General features: G+C 35.1%; 1 protein-coding gene across 7 annotated transcripts in view; it reads left to right on the top strand.

Moving 5' to 3' along the window:
* LOC145296011 (uncharacterized) overlaps window positions 1–14,419 on the top strand; it is a 476,859-nt gene that overhangs the window by 438,861 nt on the left and 23,579 nt on the right. For all 7 annotated transcript variants that reach the window (XM_080142030.1, XM_080142027.1, XM_080142028.1 and 4 more), the window contains one exon: window positions 1,813–14,419. This exon is cut by the window's right edge and continues 23,579 nt beyond it. In XM_080142030.1, the coding sequence (XP_079998156.1) occupies window positions 1,978–7,017 (5,040 nt within the window). In that variant the 5' untranslated portion in view covers window positions 1,813–1,977 and the 3' untranslated portion in view covers window positions 7,018–14,419. The remainder of the gene's footprint in view (window positions 1–1,812) is intronic.

Genomic DNA, 14,419 nt, shown 5'->3' with positions numbered 1-14,419 from the left:
CAAGATCCAAATTCTACTCACTTACATAGACAATGCCCCCTCTTTTATATGTTCCAATATTAATGTTTCCTATTTTTTTTATTCTGCCTGAATAGATCAAAGGGAATTGCAAATTGCATTGTTACGGGACTGATCTTATACCTTCATGACCTTAGTTTCATCTCTCTGTTGTAGATATTGATGGTGTGAGACTCTAAAAAAGAAAAAAAAAAAAAAAAGCATCCTGTCATGGATGTGTGTCAGAAGCAGAGATACATCACTGAATTCTTGGCAAAAGTGCATTGGAAATGGTGATGCCTGTAGAAAAATAAATTTTGCAGCATAAAAGGCTGCTCCTTTTACTGGTACCCTTCCCACCTTCGTAGCTCTTCAAAAAAAAAATAAATAAATAAAAAATCGGAGGCTTTACTTTTGGAATCAGCTTCGTCGCGATGGATCAAGCTAAAGAAAAAGTGATTTCTGTTAATCACTAATCTTTTTTTTTTCTTTTTCATCATGTCCATCGGCTTATTAATAATCTATTGATTGAATATCATTAAATATTTAATCTTAGGATCTATATCAATCATTACATTTTTTTTCTCTTCATCTCAATGTAATGTTTTTCTTGTTTTTTGCTCATATGAAAATGTTTAAATGTACCAACGTTGCTTTATATTCTTATATTTGTAGACATTAATTTCGTTTTGGGTTTTGAGAGGTAGGGGAAGAAAAATGAAAATTTAAAAAAAAACAAAAAAAAAAAACCAAAAAAAAACAGAATTTTGGTTTATTTTAAAATTTTCTCTTTCAAATTGTTTACTTAGCAGTTTCCCATGAATTTATTTGAATGGAGATTATTTTTTCAGATAAAAAATGAGATGAATATTTTTTTTTTTGTAGTAAGAGTTAAATGAAGCAAGGTGGACCCGAGTTGTTTTTGGTTTTAATATATCATCTTTTATTTATTTACCTTGCCTTAGTTTTGTCTTCTACTGGAAGCCATCTTGCTTGATATAATATTTGGTACTTGTACAGTTTAAAAATGAAAATATCGAAAAAAAAGTTTAAATTGTACATATCCTTTATGGAATGAAGTTCTCCGAAAATAAATTTCACTAAGTAGTTTTTTTTTTAACAGCGAAAAAACAATTTGTTATGATACCGAGCAAAAGGTTCAATTTTTAGGAAGCAAAGCTAGTATTAAAGAGAGAGGGAGTGTCAGCTCTTTAAATTGAGTTATCTCCCCGTGGCATGTTAAAAAATTCCAAGATGTTAACCTTCAACGCGCTGTCATAAGAACGTTTTTCCGCTGTAAAAATAAAAAAAAAAAAATACTCAATCAAATTAAGTCAAAAACATATGTACAATATAACCTTTTTTCTTTATTTTCATTTATTAATGACTACAATTTCCTAATATTATGTCATCACAATGCAAAAAAAAAAAAAGGAAAGTTGGTGTTAAGAAAGGAAGGTAAAAATGAGTGATATTATATATATTATCAATTATAAATCTTGAAATCTTGATTTGAAACACCCGCCATTTGATGAAAATAGGACTTTCCTTGAAATATATTATGGGGCAATGTCACACACAGTAGACCACTGTGTTAAAGTTTCACATTTCAAGTAAGAATTATTATTGTTAAAAATTATATATATAGAATTTATAAAATATCACTTGTTTTCCGTTTTCAACATGGACAACTGTTCTTTTCTTGCAGTACTTTTCCAAGTACATAACTCAGACAATGCTATAAGCAAACTACATTTTACTGCTATTCTTCTGATATTCATTTTAATTCTTATATTTTCTTTTTTTTCTTTGCAGACATGAAAATTGGAATACGGGTCAGTGACTATTATAAATGTATGCAAACTTCAACATGGACAAAATTCGAGGCCACAAGATGCATTGTTCCAATTGAAAAACAACAAATACCTCACAATAATCTGCATATATTTCTTCCCAGAAAGATCCAGCTGATTCATTAGGATGAAATCAAACCGTCGCAAGCAAACTAAACCAAGTCGGGTTTCTTATAGTTCAGATTTGGAATCTGGCGAGACTGACCCGAAACAGTTTCCGAGTCCTCAAGACTATGACGTAGAAGAAGAAGGAGGGGGAAGGTTAACCACTGATGAGGAGGACACCAGCCAGTTAAAAGAAGAGGCTGCTGATAATTTGTCTTCTGGCCAAAGTTGTCCTGAACTCTTACCATCACAGTCTCCAACACCCACAACACCACCAACACCCACCACGCCACCAACGCCACCCTCTCTCTCACTTTCGCAACCACAACCTTTACCTTTACCTTTACCAACGGCACCACCAACACTACCCCAACCATCACCACAACAACAACCTCAACAACTACACTCTCCGCCACAACAATTACAACCACCCTCCTTTGCACAAAACCTATCACAACTACCCTCCTTTCCACAACACGTGTCACAATCTCTTTCCCTTGCGCAACCTTTATCACAACCATTACTACAATCACCACCACCACTACCACTACCACTACCACCACCTCAACAACAACAACAACCTCAACCTCAGCAATTGTTGGAACCAGAAGTAGCGAGAGATGCAGAGAAATTACCATCTCAAGAAAATAGCATAAACAACATTATCAGTAGCAACTTAATAAAGTCAGAGCTGCGACTGTCTTTTCCAACAGAATACCATCGTTTAGCAAATGAACTTCAACAGAGCACCAAACCACTGTCAAATGGTCACAATGGATTGGAGCCAGCACCTACTTCAACGATGGTGCCGGCACCATTGCCACTTAGCACCATCACAGGCCTTGATACTGCAGCAGAGTCAGAACCCAAAGATCCGACTGGCGAGGTGAGCATCAAGACAGATGGGACGAGGATATTTCATCCGGATGCATATTGCGAAATATGTGATAGAGAATTTTGTAACAAGTATTTTCTAAAGACTCACAAAGCAAATAAACATGGTATTTATGAGAATGCCCCGTCACCGTTTTCTATGAACACTTTTCCTTCAATGATTCCCCCTCCTCCTCCTCCACCTCTTCCTCTTCCTCCTCCTCAACAACAACAACCGCCCTCTGAGCAAGGTGTCGCCCCATCATCGTTTAGATTAGATACGCAGCCACAAGCTCCGAAAATCATTTCTGACGCAGGCAATGTCAGTCAGGATTTGGAGGACTATTGTGAACTCTGTCAGAAGCACTTCTGTAACAAGTACTACCTCAAAAAACACAAACAAGATGTTCATGGTATTCCACCAGAGAACTCGAACAGTTTCAGACGTGTACGTCCAATTGACATCCCTACATCCGTTGCTGTTACCTCCTCACCGATTATCGTACCTCAGTCCATGGCCAGCATGCCTAATATGGCTGGTGTTATGGTGTTGAATCCCTTCGTACCACCTGTAGCATTAATCCCTGCACAGCCTTTGCTGCACCAGCAGCAACTCCAGTCTCACTCGGGCTCTGTTCTGTCCCAACCCCTTGGTGCCCCGCTCCCATCACACATGGAAGCTGGACCACCACAACAGACGCCATCTCCACAACAGAAGCAACAACAAATGCAAAATCAGCAACAGATGCAGAACCATCAACAACAGATGCAGAACCATCAGCAGCAGTTGCAATCTCAACAGCAGCTGCAGAATCACGTGCAACTGCAGCAGCAGATACAAAACCATCAACAGCAGCTGCAGAATCATGTGCAGCAACTGCAGAACCAACAGTTGCAAAACCACCACCAACAGCAGCAGCAGTTGCAAAACCACCACCAACAGCAGCAGCAGTTGCAAAGCCAACAGCAGCAGCAACCACAGTCATCTCAATCTTCACAATCTCAGCCTCCACAGCCAGTACCGCCCCCACCAATATCAAGTTCCGCCCCATCTGCACCACCCATTGCGAGTGATGCACTGCGCAGTATGGGGGTCTTGAATGCAGAAGCATATTGTGAGATCTGCCGCAAAGAATTCTGCAACAAATATTTCCTAAAGATCCACAAGGCTAACATGCATAACATGTACACAGATGAAGCCACTATAAGACAGCTGCAGCACCAACATCAGCAGTTACAGCTTCAGCAGCTGCAACAACAACAGTTGCAGCAGCATCAACAACAACAGCAGCAGCAACAACAACAGCAGTCGCCGCAGCAGCAGCAGTCCCCACAGCAACAGCAGTCACCACAGCAACAACAGCAACCTCCACTACCACCACCTCCATCACAGGTACCACATTCCCAACCACAGTCACAACCTCAGTCCCAAATTTCGTCCAGATCTGCTGCTGATATCGAGCATCCAGATGTAAAAAAAGAGCCCGGACAAATACGAGAGTCACCCTTGCTTTCGAAAGACATGGGTAAGGAGGATGGTTTACCTGCCCGTGTCTCGCAGGATCAAGGTATGCCGCTTGTTATGAAATCAAAAGAAATGGGAATGAAAGAGGTGGACCAGCTGAAAGATCAGATCCTTTCTAAGGAGGCTGCTAATCTGGTGAAAGAACATGTGGGCCTGAAAGACCCCAACATTCTCAAGAACTTGGCACTATTGAAGGGATCTGGAATGAATGATATCTCACAGAATCTCTTAACAAGCGCTGGAATTAACCTGAGTCAGTCGGGTATGACCAGTCCTGTAGTGGGCATGTCTCAGAACATTCTTTCCAATTCCAACAATGAGTGCTACGTCACTTATTGCAACATTTGCAATCGTGAATTCTCTAGTAAATACAGCTATCGCATTCATCGCATGAATGTCCACGGTGTCTTTCATGACCCACATGTGAAAAATCACCCATTAGATGGGCAGCTTCAGAGCGACATGGCTGCCCATGTGAAAGCCATGGCTGCTTACGGAAGCACTGATATGAGGAACGGGAACGGCGGTAGCGATGGCATGCCGACACTCTTTGGGAACATGATTGCTGCTAAATTGGCTGACCGTGTCACTTGTGACATTTGCAGCAAGGAGTTGTGCAACAAATACTTCCTTAAGAATCATAAACTGAAAGTACATGGAATCGACATCATGTCTGCCGAGAAAGAAAACAAACAAAGTGAGAACAAGTCGGCGTCGCCTAAGTTAAATATGTTCAAAGAACAGCAGAAAGAGTACGTCCGGGATATAATTCGTGATCAGGCTAAAGAGTTAGCATTGCTGGAGATGCAAAAGATTGATATGAACGGGAAGGAGTTTCTTAGTCCGATGGTCAACATCGAGAAACCTGATAACCATGAGTTGGTCAAGATGGGCATTGACCCGGAAGCATATTGCGAGATTTGCAAAAAAGAACTTTGTAGCAAATATTTCCTCCGCACTCACAAACTGAACATCCACGGCATTAAATCTGACAAGGTGGATGCCAAACCCGAAAAACAGATTTCGCAGCCGAATAAGAAGTTAATGAACAGCTTGGCCATGAGCATGAGTATGAACATGAATATGAACATGGATGGTTTCCAACCAAACGACAGCTTTGAGAAGCATACTTGGCGATGGAAAGAGCCAGTTAATTCCTCCCGTGTAATCTGTGACATCTGCAACAAAGAACTCTGCAACAAGTACTTCCTGCGAACTCATAAACTAAACAAGCATGGTATTTTGCCGACCGACGATCAAAAGCTAACACCAAACCAGTCTGTGCGCTCCTCACCAGTTGACAGCGGTAGCATCGGTAATGTGTCACCTGGTAGCCAGACTGAGAAGCTATCAGATAGTTTCTCACTCTTGCCAAACAGCCTGTCTGACTCAAACCTCACAAACACAGACCCCAAACTCTCCTCTCAGAATCCTGACGAGGTGAAAATCAAAACAGAACAGCTGGACGACAACAGTCCAGTCAACAACCGGTACTACAACCACTTCACTGAAGTCTGCAAACTCTGTGACAGACGGTTCAAGAATGAGAAGTGGTTGCATGCTCACGTCTTAAAAGACCACGGAGTGTCTTTGCCCTCTGACAAGAAGTACATCCCATTGGAAGCCCAAATGTGCCAGTTTTGCTTCAAAGTATTCCCCAATAGTATAAGCCTTCAGATGCATGTGTTAAACGACCACAAAGCAGAGGTTAGTGTGAAACCCGATTTTACACCACCCAACCACTTTGGTGGCATGCTTAACAGCAGCTTCAGCTGGGGTAACAGCTTGCGAAGGAAGTACTCGCGGGGTGGTAAACCAAAGCTCTACAGTTGCGTTCACTGTGATTATAAAACAAGATGGCTTTCCAACATCTACTCGCATGAGGAACGCAAGCACAGCATACATAAGGGTAATCTTGGGAGGTTCACTTGCAAAACCTGCCTTAAATCATTCCTCTACGAACATTCGCTCATCCGTCATATCACGGAATATCATGGCACGGACATGAAAGAATCCAAACTTCGACCAAAAGGCAATCGTGTAAAAAAATTCAAGTGTGCTAAGTGTGGTGAAAAGTATCTTTCGAAGAAAGCGTGCCAGATGCATATACGTGAAGTCCACATGAAGAAAGTTAACCTGCCCTCGGATGCAAACGCTGTGGAAGAGAAGGGCTTCTACTCGTGCAGGCGCTGTGATTTCACATGTAGTTTCGCTAAGCAGTTACAGAAACACCTGGCTCATAACCATGGTCCAAAAATGCCATCGCCTTCAGTCCGAATGGAGAATGAGACTCCGAATCTTGAAGATTTGAGCTTGCTGCCTCATAGTGTAAGTGCTTTCTCAAATGATATTCAAATGTCTCCAACTAAGCCTCTAGTTGAGACAATCGGCAATAACAACAATAACAGTACCTCTCCGACTATTACCAATATCACTAACACAAGTAATAACAATTCTAACAATATCAGTAAGGATACAAGTAACAATGGCTTCAGTAGCAGAATTAGTGATACCAATTCTCCAAGTCCTTTCAATATGCAAGCATTTCATCTTGAAGATAGTTCAGAAACAAACTTTATACCTTCAGTCGTGCGTATGCCAGTACGTCAGCGTGTCATGGAACCTGTCACTGTCACACTAACGTTGGTACCTGCTGAGCCTTAGGCATTTTTTTTTTTTTATATATAATAAAAAATTATCTGAAATATGCAGGCATGCTGAAGAATAAAATTTACCCCCTTTCAAAACTGTTCAGATAACACTTATTTGAAGCGGCAGTTTTGTAAACTTTTTGAAGCAACCATCAAAGACTGTTACTGTATGGACAGTCAACAAGGAGAACAAAACACTCGTGAATTAAGATTAATTTCTAAAATAAAGAATCTGCAGAAGGAAGTGAAGATTACAGTGTTCTCAGCAGGTAATGTGTGAATTACTTACGTGCTATTTATTCAGACCATGTCGAAGGTTTTTGTGCAATGAACTAACCCACCTCAAACCTGCATCTACGTTTCTGCTTGGTCTCTTGCTAGAACTCGATTGTATAAACGGAAAGCAAAAAAACAAAAGATTACGATCATTCTCCTGGAAGAACAGAATCCAAGAGATTCGGTTGTTTCTTAGAAGGCAGCAAGGACAACATGTAGACTTAGAATCTCAGTATTTTAAAGCTCTGTCTCTCTGTTGTTAAGCCAAGAAAGCATCGGTAAATTTGCCAGTTTCCAATTTTCATAACCAATTTCAAAAAAAAAAAAAAAAAAAGAAAATAGAGGAAAAAAAAACATTTAAAAAGAAATATATACAAATCTATATACAAAAAGTTTAAAAGGCAAAACAAAAGCGAAAAATACAAAGTGTCTGTCGCGATAACAGAACAAAGACAGATGCCACATAAATCGTCAACTTTTATTCCTGTTTCAACAAACCAACAAAGGAAAAATTTGTTGGACCACTACGCACTATTTTTATATGTGTCTATACCTCAAACATGGACGAGGGATTGTGCACTACGATTGCCATTTGGAAGGTATTAAAAAAAAACAAAAAAAAGCGGATTCTTAAAGAATGCAAAACAAACAAAAAAACAAAAAAAAAAAACGCAAGAAAGAAAATGAATTAACCTCATTTTAGACAATTTGAGAGAAATACCGTATATGATATTTTTGTGAGCTTACCTTGGATTGGTTTTGTTTGATGTGTGATTCTATATATGGCAATATTGTGATCTTTAACTTAAGTGTGTTTGATGCGTGAGAGTTTGCCAAAAAAAAAAAAAAAAAAAAATACACAAAAATGGATTGTTGGATAAGTTTTAATTTTTTGTTGTGAAGAAACAAAAACATTTCCTGAAACAAGAGAATATTGGATTTAAAAAAAAAAATGAATTTTTTTTTTTTTTTTTTTTAAATTTAAATTTTTATTTTAGATGGTGTCTTATACATACCTCCCACTCCTTTTTAGACCATCTCCTCCCGCTACAAGCTATCTGGAACCAATCCTGCCACTCACTCGTATATTTTATTCCATTTATTTTTTTTTAATTGTATCTTTTAATTTATTTAAAAAGCTCCCAAACGAAACAAAAAGAAAGAAATTCCCCCAGATTTGAAAGTTATCTCCAACTTCTGTAGTTTAAAAAGAAGAGAAAAACGTTCAAATCCTTGCTAAATGTGTACAAAGAAAAAAAAAGGAAAGAAAAAAAAAATTAGTTCTACAGGGGTGTCATTAATAGCTGCTGTTACTTTCTCCCTCATCCTCCTATATCCTTGCCCTCATCTATCCTGAGGTTATCAATCAGCTGGTGGGAAGATCAAAACCACTGGACCCTAACGAGTCTGTCTAGACCCTCATCATAAACTGTCATTTTTTTTTCTGTGACTTGGTGTAATTATTTGCCCTGAATCAAGGAAGATTGATTTTTATGTTTGGAATCCTTTGTTTTTTAACCTCATATATATATATATATATATATATATATATATATATGACTTTTTTTTTTTTGTTCAGTTGGAGACTCTATTAAAACCTGCTGTGTGTCAGATTTTTTTTCATTTAATGTTTATTTTTAAAAAAAAAAGTTTTTATTTAAAAGACTTAGCCTGTAATATTACACTAAATTGTACCAAGCCCATACGCAATATACTGTGATGACATAAGGAGAATTCTCGCTGACCAACTTACACATATATAAAACAAAAAAAATTATAATATAAAAAAAAAGAAAGAAAAAATAAAATGAAAGCTGGAGTTTTCATTTATAAAACTGCCCATTACCCTAAGAGTAATTCCTGCTTCCCTCGCAGTTGTTATTTTTCAAGGGTTCACAGATGTGATGTGAAATGGTTGATCTCTCGTTTCTTTCCTGTTTGTTTTGGGGAAACGAAACATTGTTTAAACGTTTGGTTGAAAAATAGTCTTTTGGCACTGCATGTCCCACGTTGAAGCTTCAAGAAGTTGAAGTGAGTTGTTATTTGTGTCATGAAGATTGTGGGCTTGTGCTGCAATGGTGTCATTAACTACTTGTAATTATCGTAACAAATTAGGACTTTGCTTGAATGAGATGAATTTCTCTTCTGCATCAGAAGGAGTTAGTCTGCAGAGGTTTCTAAAAAAAAAACAAAACAAAAAAAACAAAAAAAAATGTTCATGGCAGCTTAAAGAGGTCATAAAACTGAAGTCAACTATTAATCTATGAAATGAATATACATCATTGTGATCTTGTGCAAGTCACTGCTGTTTTTTTTTTTTTATCATTAAGAAATTCTTTATAAAACTAGCAGTGTCCAAAGTTATAAAAACCTAAATAGAAAAATGCTAAATAGTGTTTCTCACCGGCTAGAAAAGAAAAATATTTTTTTTTTTTTATGAGAGAAGTGAAAAAATAAAACTTACGAGGTCTTCAGAGCGCTACTGAAAACACCAAATAAAATTAAGGATGCCTTCAGATCACTACTGAAACGAAGTCCTCCCTAATTTCTTTGTAGATAAATGATAATAGTTAAGAAACGATAAAGTAAATCCAGAAATAACACCTTTCAGTTTGCAAAACTGCTGGCTCATTTCCTGGCCTGTTATTAATACACGATAACATTAAAAATTGCATTTAATTTTTTATAGCATTCAACCTCCAGAATATGAATTCTTTTTTTCTAAAATTTTTCTGAGGTTATGCCGATTTAATATATATATATATATATATATATATATATATATATATATATATATATATATCAACTTTGTAGGGATTTGTGTATTTTTCAAATTTTAGCTAAACATACAAACATCTGCCCTTTGTATAATAGATTAGCATTTTCAGCTGTTGGAGATGGCTTTCAAAGTATAACAGATACTTAGCTCTTACAAAAATATACCTTGATTATTTTTCTTTTAATTTTAGGTATATTTTATATTTATTCCCCCTCACCTTTTTTCTAACCTGAAAAAAAAAAATAACAGATAATCACTTACAGATGTAATAATTTAGGGGAGGGGGATAAAAAATATAAGTTATAATGAGCCAATCATTTTTTTTTTCTCTCTCCCATGATTCGTCTTTATGCTCATAAAATAATAAAGATTAGACCTTGGGTAAATCGGAAAGTTTAAAACGTGTGACATTTTGGGTATTTGTTTATTTTTTTACATATTTATTTAATTTGTGTGTGTGTGTTTTATGGGTGAACTTTTGACATTGTTATTTTTTAAAAACTTAATTTCGAAACTGTTAACGGACCTGAAACTTGACAGGCGTGTACATTTAAGATAAAGAACAAAGGTATCCATTTTGTTTAGTCTTTCTCTTTCTCTTTTTACTTCAACACTTTCTATATTTCTCCATTCTTTGAATTTTTTTTTTTGTTTGTTTCAAAACAGGTCTACATCTTTGAGCACACTTTATTCCCACTTCAATTCTTTCTTTTTTCCCTCGAGTTAAGCTCAACAAAAAAACAGCAAATATTCAATTTTCTTTTTTAATTACTCTGACCTTACATCAGACTGCATTAATATTTTACCAGTGATGTGTAGATCTATGTATTTTAGCTTATTTATTCAAGACTTCACATCAAATCGAGTGTACATAGTGAGTTTTTTGGGTTTTTTTTTACTAGAACAAAAATTCAAATATGTAAGTTCAGTGAGTATTTGGAAATGCTCAACTTATTCCCCTGGAAAAGTCGATTGTTTATTATGATTTCCTCCAAGTTTCTTAATTTTTATAATAGTTAATTTGTCTAACTGAACCATGAATTTCATTCTGGGTACTTGGTTCTTTGCATTTTTGAATATAGATAAAAAATTCTGTAAATCATGAAAAAATAAAAAATATAACAAATTTTTTATGATCAATAAGGAACCCAAACATTGTCCATTGTGTTCAGTCCACCAGCTTGGAAATATCCAAATGTCCACTCTGTTGACCAGCATCTAGACTGTGTATTTAGTCACCTCCTATAAAGGTGTATAAAGCCAAATTAAAATGTAAGAATATCTAATGTATTAAACTAAATCTAATTTTCTCAAATATATATATATATATATAAAATCCTTTTTCTTTTGATTAGTGGATTTTCAAAGAAGTATCTATTATCTGTATGACAAATGGCATGAAAAACACTTTAGAAATTCCAACAGATACAAAGAATTTAATGGCACCACAATTTTGACTCTATGATATAAATTTATATATATATATATATATATATATATATATATATATATATATATATATATATATGTAATTTAAAAAGAAACTTATTTGACAAGATATATATGTACAAAACTTGGACATTTAAAAATTGATTTTGAAGCTTTTATATTTATAAGTAGAAATTTCACGGTGGAATGAAAGTTTATTAGCCAAAGACAAGTATTATGGTTCATTTGTGCTTCTAAAGATAAGCAGTATTCTTTTGTATAAGGTACTATTCTAGGAAATAACTCGGAGAGTAGTTACATATGCAATTACAGATATAATTGATGATTATAGAGAGAATAAAACGGTTTTTTCGCAATGGTCCATCATATGTAACTTAATGTTACACAAATATTTTTTTTTTTAATTTTATGATAAATCTGTTTACTCTGGAAATCATGAAATCATTCTACCATTTAATTCTTTTTACGTATAAAACCGTTTGAAATTGTTGATCTTTTTCAAACTGCAACAAATGTTCACGTTTGATGAGACCATAGGTAATAAATTGTTTGCATCCATTTAACCAAACTGTCCAATAGCTGACTTCATTTTGAAAGTGCTTCAATATGTTTATCATGAATTATTTATGCGTATTTCCAATGACTCCCTACCTCATTATGAATTTTTTTTAAATTATAGTTTTGCTCTTAAACTTGCATTATTGGAGCTAGTCATGGCAAGAGAGAGAAACGGAATTTAAAAAAAATTGCACATTTAAAAATATATAGATCTATATATTTAAAACTAGATGCAGGAAGAAAATCTTGCCGGTATCTTACTAAAATCGAATCATTTCATTAATTTTTTTTTTTTTAACCATATTTACCTATTACATGACTAGTTCTTAGACATTGTTTTGTTATTTGTTGATGAAAACTGCATCCTTTCTGTGCTCATAACTGTAGCTCTGTCCTAACTCACACCCTTGTCTTATTTGATTCCCATGACTCTCATTAATTTTGTTTGCATGTACAAGTGTTTGTCATATATATATTTCTTATTTTGTAATGTTCTAACCCAAATCATCACCAGAATGATGTAGTTTTCAATCTATCATTAGGCTTTAGTTTCTTTTTCTTTTCTTTTTTTTTTTTTATCGAAACCTAAACAATTACGACCTCTGCTCATCCAGTTGGTCAACTTTCTCTTTCACTCAACAATTCATTTTTCTCTTCATATTCCATTTCATTGTTTCACTGGGTTTTTTTTCTCTTTCCATTCTACTCCTTTCGATTGGTCTTTGCCTGCCTCTTCTGTATCTCCATACCTGACCCAAAAAATTGTTTCACATTTTTAAATCGGTTATAAGGTGTTTTTCATGTTGTTCCATGCACAACTAATCAACAAACACACACACACACACCGTTAGGTCTCCATTTTAATCTCTCACATGAGTCATTTGCCATTGAGTTTGGAAATATCTTTTTGAACAAGTTCTTGGCCTTATGATGTTCAACTTTTAAAGTACTATCCGTTGTAATTAGAGATAATTTATTACTTAGTAAAGGCTCTCTCTCCGATTATATATTAACACAGTGGTAGATATGTTGATACACACTTTAATAGTGATGTGTATATACATTTGCAGTAGCAGGGGAATAAATGATCATGTACTCTTTGACTGCTTCATACTCCGGACAGACCTCTTAGATCCATGAATCACTCTGAGTTATATATATGATGCCAGTGATGATAGTTTCATGATCAAGATGATGATGATGTTTCAAATCGTTTTTTGAGTTTAAATAAAAAACTTAAAATAATTGGCTTAGATGACCAACAAAAGTGCTTGACCTCCGAACAAATAAGTTCACACCTATTTTTTTTTTTTTAATCCTGTACGCTGTCCATTTTCATTTTTTTTTTTTTTTTTTTTTTTTTATAATTAAACACTGATTCTCATTCACTTTTTTGGCTAATCCTTAAAGACTAACAAGACAAGAAAGACAAAATCCTTTTTTTTTTTTTTTTTTTTTTTTTTTTTTTTTTAACTCATTCACCTCTATTTTTTGGTTTTTCATATCTTTCTTCTTCCATCCCTCATGGAAATCAAACTTTTTTCTATTCTATTCACATATCGTGCTGTTCTATCAAAAATCCTACATTACTTTGTCTTTGACACGACAGAATCTATTGAATGGAAAATGCTCCATCTTCAAAACTATATTTTTTGTTTTTAAATTCAACAAGTTAAAGAATTCTTAGAAAAAAAATCAAAGAGGACATATTTGCTATCGTGTTGGTATCTTAGAAATTATTTCGGAATTGGTGGCATTGAGTGATGGGTTTTAAAATATGCAAAAAAAAAAAAATGTATACATGGCTTATTTTTATACTTTATTAATAGTCCTTAGCCAGTAAAACAATCAAGAAGTAATATGTATTTTTACTTTTGAACCATCTGACTTTTTTTAACTCTAAAGCGTAATATTTGCGATTCTAGACTTGATTGCATTGTTTTAACGATTGGCCATGCTAAGCTAAAATGAATTAGATGATCACTTGTTTTTTTTTTTTTTTTTTTTTTTTTTTTGCATTTTGCGTGTCCATTTGGAGATTATGACAGTCTAGAAAGAAAGAAAAAAATGAGGCAGAGTTTATTTGCCAGTTTTTACTTGCCTCATATCCGCTTTGGGGTTTTGTAAAGCACTTGGATGTCACAACTTAATTGTTTCTTAATCTGGCTACAGACATCTGGGACCAGTCATTAACTTATCAAAACTAAGAAAGCTTTTATGTTATTTACATAGAATAACAGTAGAAAAAAAAAAGATCTAATTTCCATGTGTATTCCTCAGAAATTTCTTGTGCCTAATTTTTTTTTTGGGGGGCGGGTATCAATTATTCCTTAACTAGTTAAACGAAGTTATT

The sequence above is a fragment of the Euprymna scolopes genome, chromosome 16 (assembly GCF_053919585.1).
Source record: "Euprymna scolopes isolate OS-2025 chromosome 16, ASM5391958v1, whole genome shotgun sequence".
Taxonomy (NCBI): domain Eukaryota; kingdom Metazoa; phylum Mollusca; class Cephalopoda; order Sepiida; family Sepiolidae; genus Euprymna; species Euprymna scolopes.
Note: the sequence above shows the minus strand (reverse complement) of the source record. Positions and strands in the feature narration are given on the sequence as shown.